Source organism: Schistocerca serialis, chromosome 3 (genome assembly GCF_023864345.2).
Source record: "Schistocerca serialis cubense isolate TAMUIC-IGC-003099 chromosome 3, iqSchSeri2.2, whole genome shotgun sequence".
NCBI lineage: Eukaryota > Metazoa > Arthropoda > Insecta > Orthoptera > Acrididae > Schistocerca > Schistocerca serialis.
This window is the reverse complement of record NC_064640.1, coordinates 20,185,889-20,211,266: the sequence shown is the minus strand read 5'-3', so window position 1 is coordinate 20,211,266 and position 25,378 is coordinate 20,185,889. Positions and strand designations below refer to the sequence as shown.

The 25,378-nt window shown below is 46.1% G+C and overlaps 1 protein-coding gene across 1 annotated transcript in view; it reads right to left on the bottom strand.

The window, feature by feature from the left end:
* Positions 1-25,378, bottom strand: part of LOC126469683 (SH3 domain-containing protein 19) — a 109,479-nt gene that overhangs the window by 48,760 nt on the left and 35,341 nt on the right. The window contains exon 4 of the mRNA XM_050096836.1: positions 17,371-18,159. Coding sequence (XP_049952793.1) covers positions 17,371-18,159 — 789 coding nt within the window. The remainder of the gene's footprint in view (positions 1-17,370; positions 18,160-25,378) is intronic.

The window sequence follows — 25,378 nt, the reverse complement described above, 5'->3', positions numbered from 1 at the left end:
CGCAAATCGAGTCGGGCTAAGTTGGGGCTGTATGGAGGATGATCAATGATAGTGAATCCTAGACATCATGCCAAAGAAGAGGGTGCTCCTTTTGAGGACGAACTCTTTCTGTGCTTAGAAATTCAATTACAGCACACCGTTTCACACACACCAATATAGTTATGTTAACAAAGCCATCTTACACACTACAATTCAGAGCCCTCTACTGACAGAGGGCTGCAAATATGTAGGCATGAAGAATAAAGATGCAGAACATTAATACCATATTGTTTATTTAAAAAGCCTGAAGAGTTTTCACATAAAAAATCAGAAACATTATTCTTCAGCACACCCCTGTGCAATACAATGAGTATTATTTCAGTTTATTTGCAATGTATGTAAAGTAAAAATTGAAAATAAAAAAAAATTATCAGGGACTAAACCCCACGAACCCCAAATTACCTTCGAGTACTCTTTCCACTGTGCCAACTGTTACCTGGCAACTACACTAACAAACATTGCTCATACCTCGCCCAAACTGTGTCAAAAATGCTATTCTTTCTAAATGCTGAGCAATTTGGAGCTCCCAGTTTGGTCACTTTCATTTCTGGCTACGTTCTGGACAAAATTGAAGATAAGCAATAGGCAAGGTCCCCTTGTAAGTACTATCAAATTCATTGATGTGGGCACGTCTTTCAATATCAGACAGAACTGACGAACATCCAGGAAATGGATACATCATGAGACAGTTATTCCTTATTGAAACTGTATGTTACAAGCTGTATACAACTTTTTTCTTTGGTGTGTGTAAATCACCTCATTTTCTTGAGGTAATTTATATTTCATTCTTCATTGTAACAAAAAATGTCAATACTATAGACAGTATTACTTCTAGGATAATTAATGTATACTGGAAGAGACGTACAGGTGCTTTCATTTCATTGTGGGCAACTTTACAACAGTTATAGCAAATTCTTTATCCTTTACATTTCGACATATTGCTCACATTTGATGCAGCTTCTCAGGTTTTTGATGAAAAAACCCACCTTAAGGCAACTATATACATGATTGCAACAGAGAAAGGGGGAAGTGTGACACTGGTACAAAAAATACCTCCGCCACACAACATGAGGTGGCTTGCAGCATGTAGATGTAGATGTAGACCAGCTACAAAAAGTAATCTTAGTTAACTAACATAACCACGCATACCAGACGCCAGGTGTGTGTATTTCTGTGGAACGTTCAGATTTTCAGGTGTGTAATGACTCGTTCTCGGGATTTTGGAACTCCTGACAATTCAAAATTTAACGCATATTCACTTCAAAATGGTCAAGTACATGAGTACATTAAAGTTCCAAAATTAGTTTCTGAACATGTTGGTGACGATAACCACTAAAGATGAACATGATGCACCACGTCTCAGTCAGCCAATTAACAAAAGGGAAACCTCAGCGCATGTTGAATTGTATGTTTTGAAAACAGCCGTGTGACTTCCACTGTTGTGTTACTACCGCCATGGCACTTTACTAAACAATGCCCCCCCCCCCCCCCCCCCAGTCCACTGACTGGCAACTTCTCTTTCATTTCATTCAGTGAGTGGAAATATGATTTGTATGTAATTTAAAGCATAATGTATCTACATTGCAGCACCAAAGAAACTGGTACAGACATGTGTATTCAAATACAGAGATATGTAAAAAGGCAGAATACGGCAATGTAGTCGGCAACACCTATATAAGACAACAAGTGTCTGGAGCAATTGCTAGATTGTTTATGGCTGCTACAATGACAAGTTATCAAGATTTACGTGAGTTTAAACGTGCTGCACAAGCAATGAGACACAGCACCTCTGAGATAGCTATCAAGTGGGGATTTTCCCGTAAGATCATTTCCCGAGTGTATCATGCATATCAGAAATCTGGTAAAACATCAAATCTCTGACATTGCTGCAGCTAGAGAAAGATCCTGCAAGAATGGGACCAATGACGACTGAAGAGAATCGTCCAATGTGACAGAAGTGCAGCCCTTCTGCAAATTGCTGCAGATTTCAATGCAGGGCCATCAACAGGAGTCAGCACATGAACCATTCCACGAAACATCATCAATATGGGCTTTCCGAGTTGAAGCCCCACTCGTGTACCCTTGATGACTGCACGATACAAAGCTTTACACTCACCTGGGCCTGTCAACACCGACATTGGGCTGCTGATGACTGGAAGGATGTTGCATGGTTGGCTGAGTCTCGTTTCTAATTGTATCGACCGGATGGACATGTACGCATATGGAGACAACCTTATGAATCCACACACCCTGCATGTCAGCAGGGGACTGTCCAAGCAGGTGGAGGCTCTGTAATGGTGTGGGGCATGTGCAGTTGAAGTCTAGATAAGACTCTGACAGGTGACACATACGTAAGCGTCCTGTCTGAGCACCTGCTTCCACTCATGTCCATTGTGCATTCCGATGAACTTGGGCAACTCCAGCAGGACAATGCAATACCCCTCAAGCCCAGAACTGCTTCAGGTTGGCTCCAGCAACAATCTTCAGAGTTCAAATACTTCTGCTGGCCATCAAATTCCGCAAACATGAACATTATTGGGCATATCTTTGCAACATGCTGTTCAGAAGAGATCTCCTCCCACTCGTACTCTGATGGATTTATGGAAATCTCTGCAGGATTCATGGTGTCAATCCCTCCAGCACTACTTCAGACATTAGTATGTTTAGCAACCACACTAACAAGCCTAAACAGCAGCCTGTCTTACGTTTGGAGTTCCATCAGCATTCCTAAAAACTACAACATATGCTGTTCTTTATTGTGCATATGTTTCTTCTTCATATTTAACCCTTTAGTGTACAACATTTTTGGGTTAAGGATTTTTAGAGATGAACTTACTAGTGTTACAAACTGCGAAACTCCTATTAAGAAAACAAAATGAATGTGCTGTTTTCAAGAGGTGTGAGAAATTTTTCTTTGATAAAACATAAAACCAGCTGAGAAAAATTAAAACAGCGCTCACTGTAATGTGTGCCACAAACATTTTAGTACTGCCCTCAAGAAAGGTCAATAGTTCAAAAGCCCACAAGCAATGGAAATATTTTAGACCTCAAACTAGACCAGTCAATGGCTTCAGTACACAGACAGGGACTAGTGATCATGATGTCGTCATAGCAACTTTGGATACTACAGTTAATAAAGCAATAAAGAGGGCTAGGAGAGTATTTCTGATAGAATGAGCAGATAGATAGTTAGCACCCCACTCAGACAATGCACTGGCATCATTTATTTCCAGTACAATGGACATACATGAATTATGGGCAAAAGTTAAAGGGATTGTAAATCATTCTCTGGAGAGGTATGTGCTGAGTAAGTGGATTAAGGACGGAAGAGACCGACCATGGTTTAACAATGAAATTCGAAAACTGCTGAGGAAGCAAAGGCTGTTGCACTCTCGTTTCAAAAGAAAAAGCACAAATCACGGTGGTCAAAAGCTACTAGAAACTCATGTCTCTGTAAGAAGATCGATGTCGAAGCTTACAACAACCACCACTATCATACCTTAGTAACAGATCTTGCCAGAACCAGAGAAAATCCTGGTGCTAAGTAAAATTGCTAAATGGGTCTACGGCTTCTATCCAGTCACTTGCTGTCAGTCTAGTGCGGCAGTAGAAGACAGTAAAAGTAAAGATGAAGCTTTAAATTTCACATTTAAGGAATCATTCATGCAGGAAAATCATACAAATATGCCATTGTTTGACCACTACACAGACTCCCATATGGAAGGTATAGTATTAAGCATTGCTGGTGTAGAGAAACAACTGAACGAGGTGAAAGAAAATAAGCTTCCAGGTCTTGATGCAATCCTAATTTGGTTTTACAAAGAATAATCTACATAATTGGTTCCTTACTTAGCTTGCATTTATTGTGAATCTCTCACCCAGCGCAAAGTCCCTAGAGACTGAAAAACAGTGCAGGTGACTCCTATACAGAAGGGTAAAAGAATGGACCCCCAAAATTATAGATGGATATCTTTAACGTCAGTTTGTTGCAGAATCCTACAACATATTCTCATTTCAAATATTATAAATTTCCTTGAGTGGGAAAAGCTTCTGACTACAAATCAGTACAGTTTTAGAACGCGTGACTTGTGCGAGACTTAGCTCGCTCTTTTCTCACATGAGATCCTGAGAACTATGGATGAATGGCAACAGGCAGATTCCACATTCCTAGATTCCTATAAAGCATTTCACATCATGCTACACAACCGACAGTTAATGAAGGTTACAAGCATATGGAATAAATTCCCAGGTATGGGAGTGATTCAAAAGCTTTGTAAGTAACAGCAGTATGTTGTCCTCGGCAGCAAGTGTTCATCACAGACAAAGGTATCGTCAAGAGTGTCCCAGGAATGTGTGACAGGGCCACTGTTATGTTCTATATACATAAATGATCTGGCAGACAGGGTAAGCAGCAGTCTCCAGCTATTTGCTGATGATGCTGTGATGTATGGGAAGGTGTCATCATTTAGTGACTGTAGAAGACTACAAGAGCACTTGAAAAAAAAATTCTAACTGGAGTGATGAATGGCAGCTAGCTCTAAATGTAGAGAAATGTAAGTTAATGCAGATGAGTAGGAAAAACAAACCTACTATGCTCAAATACAGTATTAGTAGTGTGCTGCTTGACACAGTCATCTCAATTAATAGAGGAGTAACATAGCAGAGCAATATGAAATGGAATGAGTATGTACACCAAGGTGACGAAAGTGATGGGACAGTGAAATGCACTTACATATATAGGGATAGTACGAGGGTGATTTGAAAAGTTCTCAGAACGGAATAGGAAAAAAGTACTTACATCACTGAAGCTTTTTTTTTATTTTTCAATGTAGTCTCCTTGTAGATTAATGCACTTGGTCCGACGATGTTCCAATGCCTTGATCTCACCTCGAAAATGAGTTTCCTCCATGCCTGCAAAATAGTTGTCAACTCCGGCTATCAATTCTTCGTTTGAAATGAATCTTCATCCATCGAGGAAAATTTTCAGTTTTGGGAAGATATGGAAGTCTGATGCAGCCATATCAGGTCAATAAAGCAGATGTGGCAACAATGCATACCTTAGTTCGTGTAATATTGCCATGGCGACAGCACACGTGTGCGGACACACACCAAGAGTCACGGCACTCGTCTTGCACATAATTTTTTCGTTTCTAATTCTTCAGTTAAAATGTGATATACCTTTCAGATGACATCTGGCAAGCATGAACAATTTCACGCACTTTCAATCAGCAATCGCCCATGACCATTTTGTGCACTTTAGCAGTGATTTCTGGAGTAGTGACACATCTTGGCTGACCACTGTGCGGATCAATACCTAAGCTCTCCCGACCAAATTTAAATTCATTTGTCCACTTGGCAACAGTTGAATATGAAGGAGCAGAGTCCCCCAGTGTATTCTGGAAATTGGCATGAATGTCCTTTGCTTTCATACCTTTCTTTACGAAGTACTTAATCACTGCTCGAATCTCGATATTTCCATCATCGCTAATCACTACGCGGGAACAACAGAGCCACATCACCGCCACAGCTCTCTTCCGAGAGCACTGACGTGGCACGTGTTTACAGGCAACAGTCCAATGAATATCACACGGAGAACTTGTCGCGCAAGCTCTGAATTCTCGTGGTGATTCCGAGAACTTTTCAAACCACCCTCGTATCACACACACAAGATATGAATGGATGGTGCATTGGCAGAGCTGTCATTTTTACTCGGACGATTCACGTGAAAAGGTTGCTGGCATGATTATGGGCACACGACAGGAATTAACAGACTCTGAATGTGGAATGGTAGTTGGAGGTAGACACATGGGACATTCCATTTCAGAAATCGTCGGTGAATTCAACACTCCGAGAAACAAAGTGTCAAGAGTGTGCCGAAAATACAAAATTTCAAGCATTACCTATCACCACAGACAACGGCAGTGGCCAACGGCCTTCACTTAACGACAGAGCAGTGGCATTTGTGTAGAGTTATCAGTGCTTATTTAACAGGTAGCAACACTGCATGAATTAGGCTCAAAAACTATGGCCTGGTCAGATGAGTCCAGATTTCAGTTGGTAAGAGCTGATGGTAGGGTTCAAGAGTGGCACAAAGTCATGGACCCAAGTTGTCAACAAGGCACTGTGCAAGCTGGTGGTGGCTCCACAATGGTGTCAGTTGTATTTCCACAGAATGGACTGGGTCCTCTGGTTCAACTGAAGTGATCATTGACTGAAAATTAATGTGTTCAACTACTTTGAGACCGAAACTTCCAGGCAGATTAAAACTGTGTGCCGGACTGAGACTCGAACTCAGGACCTTTGTCTTTTGCGGGCTCTACCAAGCACATGCCCGCGAAAGGCAAAGGTCCCGAGTTCGAGCCTCAGTCCGGCACACAGTTTTAATCTGCCAGGAAGTTTCATATCAGCGCACACTCCGCTGCAGAGTGAAAATCTCATTCTGGATACTTGGAGACCATTTACACCCATTCATGGACTTCACGTCCCCAAACAACAATGGAATTTTTATGAATGACAATGTGTCATGTCACCAGGCCACACAAAATATTGTGCCGGCAACACTTTCGCAATTATGGATGGCTATAGAGGCAGCACAGCTCAATTTTTCAGCAGCGGGCTTCCAACGACTTGTTGAGTACATGCCACATCGAGTTGCTGCACTATGCTGAGCAAAAGGAGGTCCGACACAATATTAGGAGGTATCCTGTTACTTTTGTCACCTCAGTGTAAGGACTGTAGTAGGGAAGGCAAATGGTTGACTTCGGATTATTGGGAGAATTTTAGGAAAGTATGGTCCCTCTATAAAGGAGACAGCACATAGGACACTAGTGTGCCTCACTGTGCAGTACTGTTCGAAAATTTGGGATTCACACCAGGTCAGTTTAAACAAAGATGTCAAAGCAATTGAGAGGCGGGCTGCTAGATTTGTTACCAGTAGGTTTAAACTACACACAAGTATTATGGAGATGCTTCAGGGACTCGAATAGGAATCACTGGAGAGAAGACAACAGTCTTTTTGAGGAACACTATTGAGAACATTTACAGAACCAGCATTTGAGGCCGACTCCAGAAAGATTCTACTGCCACCTACATACATTTCATGTAAGGACCACTAATATAAGACCAGAGAGATCAGGGCTCGCACCGAGGCCTACGGACAAGTGTTTCCCCCTCAGTCTAGTTGTGAGTGGAACAGAAAAGGAAATGACTGGTACTGGTACAGGATACCCTCCATAACGCACCACACAGTGGCTTATAGAGTACGTATGTTGATTTAATTGTAGATAAATTTGTTGCCTAGGCCTACTTTAGATAGATATTAAGTCACTTCACATAGATGTGCCACTGTATCAACTTTTTAAATAAGACTAAGTTAATGTAGTCACTTAATGATTGAAAATTTATGTTTTAATGGTGTCCTGCTGTTTAAGGCTTTGCACTGACATTTTTAACCACCTGTCTTTATTTTCTGCAAATTGGTTCCGGGAACAACAGTCACCCATAGTACTTGCAAGATATGTTACACTAGATACAAAAACAAACATGAACATTCACGCCCAAGACAGATTTCAAACCTGTGACCTCTGGTACAGCATTAAGCCACTAGGCCACAAGGGGCTGGGAAGTACTAGAAATCCTTGTCCACCCTGTATATAACAGTGCCAGATACCCGACTGACTTCGCAACTACAGTTCGCCAAAACCCAGTTTTCTTCCTGCTTGTGCATGCATAGCTATTTCTCACTGATGGCTGTATTTCTATTGTGCATGTGTTCAATCAAAATAACCGCAAGATGGCTGAGGTTGAGTGAAGAGAAGACCTTGTGTGCTTGAAAAGCCTAACTGTTGATTCTGCATGTTAAAAGTTGATTATTAATGTTTAAGTAACTTGTAAATTTATCCTGGTGAGTGACAGAAATAATTGTTAACTGGATAATGTTTGTACTTTTGATGAACAAAACAGTACTTCTTAGTACCAGTGTACCAACTTTATTCATGAAACTTCCTGGCAGATTAAAACTGTGTGCCCGACCGAGACTCGAACTCGGGACCTTTGCCTTTCGCGGGCAAGTGCTCTACCATCTGAGCTACCGAAGCACGACTCACGTCCGGTACTCACAGCCTTACTTCTGCCAGTACCACGTCTCCAACCTTCCAAACTTTACAGAAGCTCTCCTGCGAACCTTGCAGAACTCCTTTCTTTCAGGAGTGCTAGTTCTGCAAGGTTCGCAGGAGAGCTTCTGTAAAGTTTGGAAGGTAGGAGACGAGGTACTGGCAGAAGTAAGGCTGTGAGTACCGGACGTGAGTCGTGCTTCGGTAGCTCAGATGGTAGAGCACTTGCCCGCGAAAGGCAAAGGTCCCGAGTTCGAGTCTCGGTCGGGCACACAGTTTTAATCTGCCAGGAAGTTTCATATCAGCGCACACTCCGCTGCAGAGTGAAAATCTCATTCTGGAAACATCCCCCAGGCTGTGGCTAAGCCATGTCTCCGCAATATCCTTTCTTTCAGGAGTGCTAGTTCTGCAAGGTTCGCAGGAGAGCTTCTGTAAAGTTTGGAAGGTAGGAGACGAGGTACTGGCAGAAGTAAGGCTGTGAGTACCGGACGTGAGTCGTGCTTCGGTAGCTCAGATGGTAGAGCACTTGCCCGCGAAAGGCAAAGGTCCCGAGTTCGAGTCTCGGTCGGGCACACAGTTTTAATCTGCCAGGAAGTTTCATATCAGCGCACACTCCGCTGCAGAGTGAAAATCTCATTCTGGAAACATCCCCCAGGCTGTGGCTAAGCCATGTCTCCGCAATATCCTTTCTTTCAGGAGTGCTAGTTCTGCAAGGTTCGCAGGAGAGCTTCTGTAAAGTTTGGAAGGTAGGAGACGAGGTACTGGCAGAAGTAAGGCTGTGAGTACCGGACGTGAGTCGTGCTTCGGTAGCTCAGATGGTAGAGCACTTGCCCGCGAAAGGCAAAGGTCCCGAGTTCGAGTCTCGGTCGGGCACACAGTTTTAATCTGCCAGGAAGTTTCATATCAGCGCACACTCCGCTGCAGAGTGAAAATCTCATTCTGGAAACATCCCCCAGGCTGTGGCTAAGCCATGTCTCCGCAATATCCTTTCTTTCAGGAGTGCTAGTTCTGCAAGGTTCGCAGGAGAGCTTCTGTAAAGTTTGGAAGGTAGGAGACGAGGTACTGGCAGAAGTAAGGCTGTGAGTACCGGACGTGAGTCGTGCTTCGGTAGCTCAGATGGTAGAGCACTTGCCCGCGAAAGGCAAAGGTCCCGAGTTCGAGTCTCGGTCGGGCACACAGTTTTAATCTGCCAGGAAGTTTCATATCAGCGCACACTCCGCTGCAGAGTGAAAATCTCATTCTGGAAACATCCCCCAGGCTGTGGCTAAGCCATGTCTCCGCAATATCCTTTCTTTCAGGAGTGCTAGTTCTGCAAGGTTCGCAGGAGAGCTTCTGTAAAGTTTGGAAGGTAGGAGACGAGGTACTGGCAGAAGTAAGGCTGTGAGTACCAGACGTGAGTCGTGCTTCGATAGCTCAGATGGTAGAGCCCTTGCCCGCGAAAGGCAAAGGTCCCGAGTTCGAGTCTCGGTCGGGCACACAGTTTTAATCTGCCAGGAAGTTTCATATCAGCGCACACTCCGCTGCAGAGTGAAAATCTCATTCTGGAAACATCCCCCAGGCTGTGGCTAAGCCATGTCTCCGCAATATCCTTTCTTTCAGGAGTGCTAGTTCTGCAAGGTTCGCAGGAGAGATTCTGTAAAGTTTGGAAGGTAGGAGACGAGGTACTGGCAGAAGTAAGGCTGTGAGTACCGGACGTGAGTCGTGCTTCGGTAGCTCAGATGGTAGAGCCCTTGCCCGCGAAAGGCAAAGGTCCCGAGTTCGAGTCTCGGTCGGGCACACAGTTTTAATCTGCCAGGAAGTTTCATATCAGCGCACACTCCGCTGCAGAGTGAAAATCTCATTCTGGAAACATCCCCCAGGCTGTGGCTAAGCCATGTCTCCGCAATATCCTTTCTTTCAGGAGTGCTAGTTCTGCAAGGTTCGCAGGAGAGCTTCTGTAAAGTTTGGAAGGTAGGAGACGAGGTACTGGCAGAAGTAAGGCTGTGAGTACCGGACGTGAGTCGTGCTTCGGTAGCTCAGATGGTAGAGCACTTGCCCGCGAAAGGCAAAGGTCCCGAGTTCGAGTCTCGGTCGGGCACACAGTTTTAATCTGCCAGGAAGTTTCATATCAGCGCACACTCCGCTGCAGAGTGAAAATCTCATTCTGGAAACATCCCCCAGGCTGTGGCTAAGCCATGTCTCCGCAATATCCTTTCTTTCAGGAGTGCTAGTTCTGCAAGGTTCGCAGGAGAGCTTCTGTAAAGTTTGGAAGGTAGGAGACGAGGTACTGGCAGAAGTAAGGCTGTGAGTACCGGACGTGAGTCGTGCTTCGGTAGCTCAGATGGTAGAGCACTTGCCCGCGAAAGGCAAAGGTCCCGAGTTCGAGTCTCGGTCGGGCACACAGTTTTAATCTGCCAGGAAGTTTCATATCAGCGCACACTCCGCTGCAGAGTGAAAATCTCATTCTGGAAACATCCCCCAGGCTGTGGCTAAGCCATGTCTCCGCAATATCCTTTCTTTCAGGAGTGCTAGTTCTGCAAGGTTCGCAGGAGAGCTTCTGTAAAGTTTGGAAGGTAGGAGACGAGGTACTGGCAGAAGTAAGGCTGTGAGTACCGGACGTGAGTCGTGCTTCGGTAGCTCAGATGGTAGAGCACTTGCCCGCGAAAGGCAAAGGTCCCGAGTTCGAGTCTCGGTCGGGCACACAGTTTTAATCTGCCAGGAAGTTTCATATCAGCGCACACTCCGCTGCAGAGTGAAAATCTCATTCTGGAAACATCCCCCAGGCTGTGGCTAAGCCATGTCTCCGCAATATCCTTTCTTTCAGGAGTGCTAGTTCTGCAAGGTTCGCAGGAGAGCTTCTGTAAAGTTTGGAAGGTAGGAGACGAGGTACTGGCAGAAGTAAGGCTGTGAGTACCGGACGTGAGTCGTGCTTCGGTAGCTCAGATGGTAGAGCACTTGCCCGCGAAAGGCAAAGGTCCCGAGTTCGAGTCTCGGTCGGGCACACAGTTTTAATCTGCCAGGAAGTTTCATATCAGCGCACACTCCGCTGCAGAGTGAAAATCTCATTCTGGAAACATCCCCCAGGCTGTGGCTAAGCCATGTCTCCGCAATATCCTTTCTTTCAGGAGTGCTAGTTCTGCAAGGTTCGCAGGAGAGCTTCTGTAAAGTTTGGAAGGTAGGAGACGAGGTACTGGCAGAAGTAAGGCTGTGAGTACCGGACGTGAGTCGTGCTTCGATAGCTCAGATGGTAGAGCCCTTGCCCGCGAAAGGCAAAGGTCCCGAGTTCGAGTCTCGGTCGGGCACACAGTTTTAATCTGCCAGGAAGTTTCATATCAGCGCACACTCCGCTGCAGAGTGAAAATCTCATTCTGGAAACATCCCCCAGGCTGTGGCTAAGCCATGTCTCCGCAATATCCTTTCTTTCAGGAGTGCTAGTTCTGCAAGGTTCGCAGGAGAGATTCTGTAAAGTTTGGAAGGTAGGAGACGAGGTACTGGCAGAAGTAAGTCTGTGAGTACCGGACGTGAGTCGTGCTTCGGTAGCTCAGATGGTAGAGCCCTTGCCCGCGAAAGGCAAAGGTCCCGAGTTCGAGTCTCGGTCGGGCACACAGTTTTAATCTGCCAGGAAGTTTCATATCAGCGCACACTCCGCTGCAGAGTGATAATCTCATTCTGGAAACATCCCCCAGGCTGTGGCTAAGCCATGTCTCCGCAATATCCTTTCTTTCAGGAGTGCTAGTTCTGCAAGGTTCGCAGGAGAGCTTCTGTAAAGTTTGGAAGGTAGGAGACGAGGTACTGGCAGAAGTAAGGCTGTGAGTACCGGACGTGAGTCGTGCTTCGGTAGCTCAGATGGTAGAGCACTTGCCCGCGAAAGGCAAAGGTCCCGAGTTCGAGTCTCGGTCGGGCACACAGTTTTAATCTGCCAGGAAGTTTCATATCAGCGCACACTCCGCTGCAGAGTGAAAATCTCATTCTGGAAACATCCCCCAGGCTGTGGCTAAGCCATGTCTCCGCAATATCCTTTCTTTCAGGAGTGCTAGTTCTGCAAGGTTCGCAGGAGAGCTTCTGTAAAGTTTGGAAGGTAGGAGACGAGGTACTGGCAGAAGTAAGGCTGTGAGTACCGGACGTGAGTCGTGCTTCGGTAGCTCAGATGGTAGAGCACTTGCCCGCGAAAGGCAAAGGTCCCGAGTTCGAGTCTCGGTCGGGCACACAGTTTTAATCTGCCAGGAAGTTTCATATCAGCGCACACTCCGCTGCAGAGTGAAAATCTCATTCTGGAAACATCCCCCAGGCTGTGGCTAAGCCATGTCTCCGCAATATCCTTTCTTTCAGGAGTGCTAGTTCTGCAAGGTTCGCAGGAGAGCTTCTGTAAAGTTTGGAAGGTAGGAGACGAGGTACTGGCAGAAGTAAGGCTGTGAGTACCGGACGTGAGTCGTGCTTCGGTAGCTCAGATGGTAGAGCACTTGCCCGCGAAAGGCAAAGGTCCCGAGTTCGAGTCTCGGTCGGGCACACAGTTTTAATCTGCCAGGAAGTTTCATATCAGCGCACACTCCGCTGCAGAGTGAAAATCTCATTCTGGAAACATCCCCCAGGCTGTGGCTAAGCCATGTCTCCGCAATATCCTTTCTTTCAGGAGTGCTAGTTCTGCAAGGTTCGCAGGAGAGCTTCTGTAAAGTTTGGAAGGTAGGAGACGAGGTACTGGCAGAAGTAAGGCTGTGAGTACCGGACGTGAGTCGTGCTTCGATAGCTCAGATGGTAGAGCCCTTGCCCGCGAAAGGCAAAGGTCCCGAGTTCGAGTCTCGGTCGGGCACACAGTTTTAATCTGCCAGGAAGTTTCATATCAGCGCACACTCCGCTGCAGAGTGAAAATCTCATTCTGGAAACATCCCACAGGCTGTGGCTAAGCCATGTCTCCGCAATATCCTTTCTTTCAGGAGTGCTAGTTCTGCAAGGTTCGCAGGAGAGCTTCTGTAAAGTTTGGAAGGTAGGAGACGAGGTACTGGCAGAAGTAAGGCTGTGAGTACCGGACGTGAGTCGTGCTTCGGTAGCTCAGATGGTAGAGCACTTGCCCGCGAAAGGCAAAGGTCCCGAGTTCGAGTCTCGGTCGGGCACACAGTTTTAATCTGCCAGGAAGTTTCATATCAGCGCACACTCCGCTGCAGAGTGAAAATCTCATTCTGGAAACATCCCCCAGGCTGTGGCTAAGCCATGTCTCCGCAATATCCTTTCTTTCAGGAGTGCTAGTTCTGCAAGGTTCGCAGGAGAGCTTCTGTAAAGTTTGGAAGGTAGGAGACGAGGTACTGGCAGAAGTAAGGCTGTGAGTACCGGACGTGAGTCGTGCTTCGGTAGCTCAGATGGTAGAGCACTTGCCCGCGAAAGGCAAAGGTCCCGAGTTCGAGTCTCGGTCGGGCACACAGTTTTAATCTGCCAGGAAGTTTCATATCAGCGCACACTCCGCTGCAGAGTGAAAATCTCATTCTGGAAACATCCCCCAGGCTGTGGCTAAGCCATGTCTCCGCAATATCCTTTCTTTCAGGAGTGCTAGTTCTGCAAGGTTCGCAGGAGAGTTTCTGTAAAGTTTGGAAGGTAGGAGACGAGGTACTGGCAGAAGTAAGGCTGTGAGTACCGGACGTGAGTCGTGCTTCGGTAGCTCAGATGGTAGAGCACTTGCCCGCGAAAGGCAAAGGTCCCGAGTTCGAGTCTCGGTCGGGCACACAGTTTTAATCTGCCAGGAAGTTTCATATCAGCGCACACTCCGCTGCAGAGTGAAAATCTCATTCTGGAAACATCCCCCAGGCTGTGGCTAAGCCATGTCTCCGCAATATCCTTTCTTTCAGGAGTGCTAGTTCTGCAAGGTTCGCAGGAGAGCTTCTGTAAAGTTTGGAAGGTAGGAGACGAGGTACTGGCAGAAGTAAGGCTGTGAGTACCGGACGTGAGTCGTGCTTCGGTAGCTCAGATGGTAGAGCACTTGCCCGCGAAAGGCAAAGGTCCCGAGTTCGAGTCTCGGTCGGGCACACAGTTTTAATCTGCCAGGAAGTTTCATATCAGCGCACACTCCGCTGCAGAGTGAAAATCTCATTCTGGAAACATCCCCCAGGCTGTGGCTAAGCCATGTCTCCGCAATATCCTTTCTTTCAGGAGTGCTAGTTCTGCAAGGTTCGCAGGAGAGTTTCTGTAAAGTTTGGAAGGTAGGAGACGAGGTACTGGCAGAAGTAAGGCTGTGAGTACCGGACGTGAGTCGTGCTTCGGTAGCTCAGATGGTAGAGCACTTGCCCGCGAAAGGCAAAGGTCCCGAGTTCGAGTCTCGGTCGGGCACACAGTTTTAATCTGCCAGGAAGTTTCATATCAGCGCACACTCCGCTGCAGAGTGAAAATCTCATTCTGGAAACATCCCCCAGGCTGTGGCTAAGCCATGTCTCCGCAATATCCTTTCTTTCAGGAGTGCTAGTTCTGCAAGGTTCGCAGGAGAGCTTCTGTAAAGTTTGGAAGGTAGGAGACGAGGTACTGGCAGAAGTAAGGCTGTGAGTACCGGACGTGAGTCGTGCTTCGGTAGCTCAGATGGTAGAGCACTTGCCCGCGAAAGGCAAAGGTCCCGAGTTCGAGTCTCGGTCGGGCACACAGTTTTAATCTGCCAGGAAGTTTCATATCAGCGCACACTCCGCTGCAGAGTGAAAATCTCATTCTGGAAACATCCCCCAGGCTGTGTCTAAGCCATGTCTCCGCAATATCCTTTCTTTCAGGAGTGCTAGTTCTGCAAGGTTCGCAGGAGAGTTTCTGTAAAGTTTGGAAGGTAGGAGACGAGGTACTGGCAGAAGTAAGGCTGTGAGTACCGGACGTGAGTCGTGCTTCGGTAGCTCAGATGGTAGAGCACTTGCCCGCGAAAGGCAAAGGTCCCGAGTTCGAGTCTCGGTCGGGCACACAGTTTTAATCTGCCAGGAAGTTTCATATCAGCGCACACTCCGCTGCAGAGTGAAAATCTCATTCTGGAAACATCCCCCAGGCTGTGGCTAAGCCATGTCTCCGCAATATCCTTTCTTTCAGGAGTGCTAGTTCTGCAAGGTTCGCAGGAGAGCTTCTGTAAAGTTTGGAAGGTAGGAGACGAGGTACTGGCAGAAGTAAGGCTGTGAGTACCGGACGTGAGTCGTGCTTCGGTAGCTCAGATGGTAGAGCACTTGCCCGCGAAAGGCAAAGGTCCCGAGTTCGAGTCTCGGTCGGGCACACAGTTTTAATCTGCCAGGAAGTTTCATATCAGCGCACACTCCGCTGCAGAGTGAAAATCTCATTCTGGAAACATCCCCCAGGCTGTGGCTAAGCCATGTCTCCGCAATATCCTTTCTTTCAGGAGTGCTAGTTCTGCAAGGTTCGCAGGAGAGTTTCTGTAAAGTTTGGAAGGTAGGAGACGAGGTACTGGCAGAAGTAAGGCTGTGAGTACCGGACGTGAGTCGTGCTTCGGTAGCTCAGATGGTAGAGCACTTGCCCGCGAAAGGCAAAGGTCCCGAGTTCGAGTCTCGGTCGGGCACACAGTTTTAATCTGCCAGGAAGTTTCATATCAGCGCACACTCCGCTGCAGAGTGAAAATCTCATTCTGGAAACATCCCCCAGGCTGTGGCTAAGCCATGTCTCCGCAATATCCTTTCTTTCAGGAGTGCTAGTTCTGCAAGGTTCGCAGGAGAGCTTCTGTAAAGTTTGGAAGGTAGGAGACGAGGTACTGGCAGAAGTAAGGCTGTGAGTACCGGACGTGAGTCGTGCTTCGGTAGCTCAGATGGTAGAGCACTTGCCCGCGAAAGGCAAAGGTCCCGAGTTCGAGTCTCGGTCGGGCACACAGTTTTAATCTGCCAGGAAGTTTCATATCAGCGCACACTCCGCTGCAGAGTGAAAATCTCATTCTGGAAACATCCCCCAGGCTGTGGCTAAGCCATGTCTCCGCAATATCCTTTCTTTCAGGAGTGCTAGTTCTGCAAGGTTCGCAGGAGAGCTTCTGTAAAGTTTGGAAGGTAGGAGACGAGGTACTGGCAGAAGTAAGGCTGTGAGTACCGGACGTGAGTCGTGCTTCGGTAGCTCAGATGGTAGAGCACTTGCCCGCGAAAGGCAAAGGTCCCGAGTTCGAGTCTCGGTCGGGCACACAGTTTTAATCTGCCAGGAAGTTTCATATCAGCGCACACTCCGCTGCAGAGTGAAAATCTCATTCTGGAAACATCCCCCAGGCTGTGGCTAAGCCATGTCTCCGCAATATCCTTTCTTTCAGGAGTGCTAGTTCTGCAAGGTTCGCAGGAGAGCTTCTGTAAAGTTTGGAAGGTAGGAGACGAGGTACTGGCAGAAGTAAGGCTGTGAGTACCGGACGTGAGTCGTGCTTCGGTAGCTCAGATGGTAGAGCACTTGCCCGCGAAAGGCAAAGGTCCCGAGTTCGAGTCTCGGTCGGGCACACAGTTTTAATCTGCCAGGAAGTTTCATATCAGCGCACACTCCGCTGCAGAGTGAAAATCTCATTCTGGGAACTTTATTCATCATATGCGGAACACTTTTCTAATGCTTTTCTAATGCTTCAAAATGTATGTATTTTCATTTTTCTCTCACAATTTTAGGCCCTGCTTGTCTTAAATTCCAATTTTCTGCAAAGTGGATCTGGCAACACATATCCGAAGCAATGGCACTCCAATCGGCAGCTGTCAGTGGAACGAACCAAAGGGAACATAACATGGTGCCATAGCTGATTGTGATGCTTGCATTGTCACCAGTCTATTGTGTACTGTCAGACATATGGCCACTAGCGAAAGCAGACACATCGTATATAAACATCAATGAATCTCTACAAAACTTGTTACGTAGTCCCTACCACCCATCCAATGGGCACTGAGAACTTGTCACGAAAGATAAGTTCGACCACAATATGTTACAATATGGCAGACCATGTTGTTTTTTTTTTTTTTTACTACAAGATGAATGGCTACTTCACAACCCCTTATCCTCTGCATCCATTCAATCCATTCACCAACACCAGTTTCTCTGAGTAGTGCAAATAGGAACCTCCCAACAACATGCCTTTCAGTCACACAATCCTCCTGGTCCAAAACACTGTTATTTCTATAATGCATTCTATTTGATTTATTCTTCTAGTTTACTCCTATCATTTCTTTTCCATTTCCTTCAAAAATCCCAGCAAAGAGAACTTTAGTTCCAAGATCATGGGAGACAATGGCTACTTGTTAATACCAGTTTTGAAAAATATCAATTTGCAAGAACGTACCTGTGGTAGTGGTTTAGGTGGAACTGGTGGTGCAATTTTCGCCAGCTCTTCTACAACTTCAGGTGGCGGCGGGGGTGGTGGAATGGAAGGCATCGGTGGTTCCCAGTCATCTTGGTCCTCGTAATCACTGGTCTCTTCAGTTTCTTGAGTGTTCAGCTTCACAGAAGTGTCAGACAATGTGAGTGCCGAAAATGCGTGCTGCAGTGAGTGACTTTGAAATTTTTTCTCTGTTGCTCCATTTTGTACAAGTTTTGGAGGCTGTGTAGACCGATTTGGTTTAGGACGGATAATAGTCGGCACTGACCCATACAAGGGTGCACTTTTTAGTGTAGAAGGAGCTGGTGGAATTGGCTTACTAAGCTCATCAAACCAGGAGCTAGTGTTCAACTTCTGTACAGGGAAACTCGCACTATGTACCATCTGTTGCGGTGTCTGCGGAGGTGGTGAGAATGGGTCTTGCTGTGTTACTTTCCAAGGATCATTTTGTTCATTTGCTTGTGGCTTTGTAGATGTTGAAAGCCAGAAATCAAAGTCTTCTTCAAAACCACTTTCAAATATTGAAGCATTACCGCCAATTGCTGTGTTATTAGAAAATGAGCCATCGCTTCCGAAACTATTAACACTAACACCATCACTGCTTGAGCGACTGGTAGGCGAGGGAGAATATGGTCGGCAGCTTCCTGATAATGATGTTGCATGATTCTTTTGATTGTTAGGCTTGCTCCTGTTGGAGGTATTCGTACGTTGGTATCTTGTGAACAACCCGACAAAACGTCCCTGTGACGACACCTGAAATCAAAATTTTTTGAAGCTAATGAACGGGATCACCAACAATTACAATAATTTTTTTAATACTTTAAAAATAAAAATATGATACATTTATAGGAAAGTTCTGGCATGCGCACACGCGCACGCACGCACACACACACACACACACACACACACACACACACACACACACACACACACCTGTGCACCTACATTGTGCTGGCTGAACACACAAGCTGGAACTGCAGTGAGGCAGGTGGGCTGGGATGCGGCACTGGATCAGGTGGATGATGACTACGACAATGATTTGAGGTGAGGGGCACTCAACATCATGGTCATCAGCCCCCGACGAAAAGTCAGCATGCCAATCATGCCAATCTCATGGAAGGGGACGAAGGCTTTCCCCGAGCAATTTATAAAATACTAAAGTCTGCCTCCCTTCCCCACCAATTTAGGATGAAGCCTGACTGTTCACAAAATTTTACCACTCTTGTAACATTGGAATCAGTATCAGTCAGGATGGTGGGCAGATCTCCATTGAGACAGGGTTGCCCTAATATCAGTATATAAGACACATGTTTCCAAAATATGCTGAACTGATAGTCTCACACCACGAACTGCACAGAGGGGTGGATCCTCCCACCGGGGGAGGAAGCCCTGTATTAAAGGGATATATCCAATGTGCAGTCTGATAAGCAGCACCTCCTTCCAGCAGTGAGGTTGACATGAAGCTCACCATGCCTGTGTGGTCGATTTGAGCGACTGCTGTTTGTTTTTTGTCACCTGCAACCATTCAATCTCCCACTGATTCATGATGTGTGTGTCAGAAAATGAGATGATGGCTTGCAATGGGATGGGACATTGACAGACAGCACCATTCCGACATGCTTCCTTGGTGACTGTCAGCCATGTTGTTTCCCTGTATCGGTATGTGACCGGGTACCCAGCAAAAGATCATCTCCTAGCCATGGTGCTGGAGCTGCTGTAAGGAATCATGGATGAGTTGAATCAGCTGGTATACTGGATACATTTGGTAAAGAGCTTTTAGTGCACTAAGCGAGTCTGAACAGACAAGAAACCTTGTATGGTGATGTCTGTCAATCCTCTCCAGTGCCATCAGAATGCTACATAATTCCGCATCATAATTTTCAAAGTGTTCCAGAAGATGCACTTTAAAAACCCTGTCAGTAGAAGATTGCAAAGCCATCCACAAACAGAGCATTTGACAGGGCTCCTGACTGTGGAGGAAATGCCACTGATAGCAATGGCCAACAATGTGACATTAAGGACCTGCCTTGGGGTATCCCATTCTCTTGAATACATCAGTCAGACAAGGCATTGTCAATGTAATATCGAAAATGCTTGTCTTCAAGAAAAAATTGGATAAGAACTGGCAAGCATCCATGTAGCCCCATTCATGTAGTTGGCAAAGAATGTTTTATCTCCAAGTAGTGTTGTGTGCTTTTTTGAGGTCAAAAAACACACTAGACAAATGGTTTCAGGGTAAGAAGGACTACTGTATCGGTATCTCCAGCAGAATTAAGCTGTCAAGGGTGGAACAGAAGTGCCTGAAACCGCACTGGGAACAGCTCAGGTGATCTCGGGATTCGGGCAGCCAGATGAGGCAGCAGTTGCCCTTGTGTTCAAGAGTCTTATACAACTGGTAAGGGCCAAACTCCAGTAAGTGTTAGGAGTGCTACTGTCCTTGCCTGGTTTCCAAACCATCAAACCCAACCTGACTGAAATAAAAGACGAACTGTCCTTTCACTTCAGGGCACAGATTACGAAGTATGGCGTAATGGATCTTATCAGTGTGCTCCCTGCCGCCGTTGGATAAGCAGCTGCAGCAGCAAGTCGTATACTCCTAGCTCACTCATTTATTACATAGTTTAATTCTTAATTTCTTTGCGTGTTTTTGGTACTTGCATTGTTTAATTCATAAATTTCGGGCGTATTACAGTATTTGAGAGTTGTAGCATCGCGTTTTAGTACCTGAATAGTGTAAAATCGCATAGTCTCCTTCCGCCGCCGAGCAGTGTGTCAGCAGTGCGCAAGTAGCAGCATTACTGCATTTACTAGGCACTCTTGTATTTTAATAACCGTTTAAATTTTGTGTCGATTTGTTTGCGCTCTCTGTAGATTAGTTCAGACGTTCTTTGCACAACAGTTTTTAGCATGGATAGGGACTGCAACTGCTGTGTTCAGATGCAGGCTGAGTTGGCATCCCTTCGCGCCCAGCTTTAGGCAGTGTTGGCTTCGGTCACACAGCTTGAGGCTGTTGCCAATGGGCATCACTGTGCGGGTCCGGATGGGGGTTTGTCGGGGACGGCAAGCTCGTCCCACGCATCCCCCAATCGGATTACAACTGTGGTTGCCCGGGATACTGCCCACACTGAGGCTGATCCCTCAGCTGTGGTAGAGTGGGAGATCGTCTCAAGGTGTGGCAGGGGGCGAAAGACATTCCGGAGGGCTGAACGGAAGGCCTCTCCAGTTTTTCTGACGAACCAGTTTCAGGCTCTGTCTCAGGCTGATACTGATCTTCGGCCTGACATGGCTGCTTGTCCTGTTTCAGAGGTGGCCCCTCAGTCTGCAAGATCCGGGCGGTCGCAGAGGGTGGGCTTACTGGTAGTTGGGAGCTCCAACGTCAGGCGCGTAATGGGGCCCCTTAGGGATATGGCAGCAAGAGAGGGGAAGAAAACCAATGTGCACTCCGTGTGCATACCGGGGGGAGTCATTCCAGATGTGGAAAGGGTCCTTCCGGATGCCATGAAGGGTACAGGGTGCACCCATCTGCAGGTGGTCGCTCATGTTGGCACCAATGATGTGTGTTGCTATGGATCGGAGGAAATCCTCTCTGGCTTCCGGCGGCTATCTGATTAGATGAAGACTGCCAGTCTCGCTAGCGGTATGAAAGCAGAGCTCACCATCTGCAGCATCGTCGACAGGACTGACTGCGGACCTTTGGTACAGAGCCGAGTGGAGGGTCTGAATCAGAGGCTGAGACAGTTCTGCGACCGTGTGGGCTGCAGATTCCTCGACTTGCGCCATAGGAAGGTGGGGTTTCGGGTTCCGCTGGATAGGTCAGGAGTCCACTACACGCAACAAGCGGCTACACGGGTAGCAGGGGTTGTGTGGCGTGGGCTGGGCGGTTTTTTAGGTTAGATGGCCTTGGGCAAGTACAGAAAGGGCAACAGCCTCAACGGGTGCGGGGCAAAGTCAGGACATGCGGGGACCAAGCAGCAATCGGTATTGTAATTGTTAACTGTCGAAGCTGCGTTGGTAAAGTACCGGTACTTCAAGCACTGACAGATAGCACCAAAGCTGAAATCGTTATAGGTACAGAAAGCTGGCTGAAGCCAGAGATAAATTCTGCCGAAATTTTTACAAAGGTACAGACGGTGTTTAGAAAGGATAGATTGCATGCAACCGGTGGTGGAGCGTTCGTCGCTGTTAGTAGTAGTTTATCCTGTAGTGAAGTAGAAGTAGATAGTTCCTGTGAATTATTATGGGTGGAGGTTACACTCAACAACCGAGCTAGGTTAATAATTGGCTCCTTTTACCGACCTCCCGACTCAGCAGCATTAGTGGCAGAACAATTGAGAGAAAATTTGGAATACATTTCACATAAATTTTCTCAGCATGTTATAGTCTTAGGTGGAGATTTCAATTTACCAGATACAGACTGGGACACTCAGATGTTTAGGACGGGTGGTAGGGACAGAGCATCGAGTGACATTATACTGAGTGCACTATCCGAAAATTACCTCGAGCAATTAAACAGAGAACCGACTCGTGGAGATAACATCTTGGACCTACTGATAACAAACAGACCCGAACTTTTCGACTCTGTATGTGCAGAACAGGGAATCAGTGATCATAAGGCCGTTGCAGCATCCCTGAATATGGAAGTTAATAGGAATATAAAAAAAGGGAGGAAGGTTTATCTGTTTAGCAAGAGTAATAGAAGGCAGATTTCAGACTACCTAACAGATCAAAACGAAAATTTCTGTTCCGACACTGAGAATGTTGAGTGTTTATGGAAAAAGTTCAAGGCAATCGTAAAATGTGTTTTAGACAGGTACGTGCCGAGTAAAACTGTGAGGGATGGGAAAAACCCACCGTGGTACAACAACAAAGTTAGGAAACTACTGTGAAAGCAAAGAGAGCTTCACTCCAAGTTTAGAGGCAGCCAAAACCTCTCAGACAAACAGAAGCTAAATGATGTAAAAAGTTAGCGTAAGGAGGGCTATGCGTGAAGCATTCAGTGAATTCGAAAGTAAAATTCTATGTACCGACTTGAAAGAAAATCCTCGGAAGTTCTGGTCTGACGTTAAATCAGTAAGTGGCTCGAAACAGCATATCCAGACACTCCGGGATGATGATGGCATCGAAACAGAGGATGACACGTGTAAAGCTGAAATACTAAACACCTTTTTCCAAATCTGTTTCACAGAGGAAGATTGCACTGCAGTTCCTTCTCTAAATCTTCGCACAAACAAATAAATGCCTGACATCGAAATAAGTGTCCAAGGAATAGAAAAGCAACTGGAATAACTCAACAGAGGAAAGTCCACTGGACCTGATGGGATACCAATTCGATTCTACACAGAGTACGTGAAAGAACTTGTCCACCTTCTAACAGCCGTGTACCGCAAGTCTCTAGAGGAACGGAAGGTTCCAAATGATTGGAAAAGAGCACAGGTAGTCCCAGTCTTCAAGAAGGGTCGTCGAGCAGATGCGCAAAACTATAGACCTATATCTCTGATGTCGATCTGTTGTAGAATTTTAGAACATGTTTTTTGCTCGAGTATCATGTCATTTTTGGAAACCCAGAATCTACTATGTAGGAATCAACATGGATTCCGGAAACAGCGATCGTGTGAGACCCAACTCGCTTTATTTGTTCATGAGACCCAGAAAATATTAGATACAGGCTCCCAGGTAGATGCTATTTTTCTTGACTTCCAGAAGGCGTTCGATACAGTTCCACACTGTCGCCAGATAAACAAAGTAAGAGCCTACGGAATATCAGACCAGCTGTGTGGCTGGATTGAAGAGTTTTTAGCAAACAGAACACAGCATGTTGTTCTCAATGGAGAGACGTCTACAGACGTTAAAGTTACCTCTGGCGTGCCACAGGTGAGTGTTATGGGACCATTGCTTTTCACAATATATATAAATGACCTAGTAGATAGTGTCGGAAGTTCCATGCGGCTTTTCGCGGATGATGCTGTAATATACAGAGAAGTTGCAGCATTTGAAAATTGTAGCAAAATGCAGGAAGATCTGCAGCGGATAGGCACTTGGTGCAGGGAGTGGCAACTGACCCTTAACATAGACAAATGTAATGTATTGCGAATACATAGAAAGAAGAATCCTTTATTGTATGATTATATGATAGCGGAACAAACACTGGTAGCAGTTACTTCTGTAAAATATCTGGGAGTGTGCGTGCGGAACGATTTGAAGTGGAATGATCATATAAAATTAATTGTTGGTAAGGTGGGTACCAGGTTGAGATTCATTGGGAGAGTCCTTAGAAAATGTAGTCCATCAACAAAGGAGGTGGCTTACAAATCACTCATTCGACCTATTGTGGGATCCGTACCAGATCGGGTTGACGGAGGAGATAGAGAAGATCCAAAGAAGAGCGGTGCGTTTCGTCACAGGGTTATTTGGTAACCGTGATAGCGTTACGGAGATGTTTAACAAACTCAAGTGGCAGACTCTGCAAGAGAGGCGCTCTGCATCGCGGTGTAGCTTGCTCGCCAGGTTTCGAGAGGGTGCGTTTCTGGATGAGGTATCGAATATATTGCTTCCCCCTACTTATACCTCCTGAGGAGATCAAGAATGTAAAATTAGAGAGATTAGAGCGTGCACGGAGGCTTTCAGACAGTCGTTCTTCCCGCGAACCATACGGGACTGGAACAGGAAAAGGAGGTAATGACAGTGGCACGTAAAGTGCCCTCCGCCACACGCTGTTGGGTGGCTTGCGGAGTATAAATGTAGATGTAGATGAGGTCGTGGAGCAGTGTCTCTGGCCACACACAAAGCTGATTCCACTTCCCACACAGAGAACGGAAGGTTGTAGACTTCCTCACTGTATGAGAAGAAACAGAGCTCCTCATCTGCACAGTCCTATGGAACACCTGAAGAAGGAGCTTATCTGGATGACATAATGATAGTAAAAAGGTGTTCAGCTAAAACCTCAGCCATGTCTTCTGGCGTGTCGACCGACACCCCATTACTTGACAAGGCCGTAAGGGGACATAGACTTCCCTTGCCTGAAATCTGCCTTATTTGGGGTAAACACATCTCTTGGTTTATTAGTTACATAAAACATACACTCAACAGCAAAAAAATGGACCACTATAGACAAAATGGTAGAAAAATTGGACCATTTGGCAATAGCAGCAAAAAAACTGGGCCAGGGTGTGACATCAGAGAGACAAAGTGGATCATTGATTCAGTAAACGTGAGATATCCGACACTCACTCTGTACTCACCTATGCCCGATGTGACAAGGATTGCTTAATTTACAGCATAGATTGTAGACCTGACAATGTTTGAATCACAGTAACAGCACCTGGATGTCAATAAATATGTGGCACAAAAGCTATAAAAAGACTAAGAATGTGCTTATAAAGGCTCACTATATACCAGGGGTTGGCAAGTAATTTTAGATGGGGTCCGGATACTTTTGAAAATTTTTATCAAGGTCCAGAAGAAAAACCTCAAATTCCTTACTGTCTGTGATGAAGAGCAGCACGAGACCTCATAAAATTAATCAGCTTGATCAGTCTGTCCAATACTTCTTTCAGAGTCACACTAAGATTAGTCTTCCACTCTTAGCCTGAATGGTGTATACCAGTGGTTGGCAACTGGTGGACTGCAGCTCACATCCAGACCATGGAAGGTCAAAAGCTGGCCTGGCAAAAATATTTTTCTGTAGATAACAATTCATTTGAGCGCCATCCTTATAATTTTTTCTATTCGGATGAAGTTAACTGCTGAATAATTAGAATTCTTAATGGTCAGTTATCAAACTAAACTCAGCCCAAACAGGCCATCAAGACCCAATGGTACCGACTGGCCACTATGTCATCCTCAGCTCACAAGCATCACTGGATGCGGATATGGACACGTGGTCAGCACACCACTCTACCGGCCGTATGTCAGTTTACGAGACCAGAGCTGCTACTTCTCCATCAACCTCTAAAAGCTCTATTAAATTGGAGAA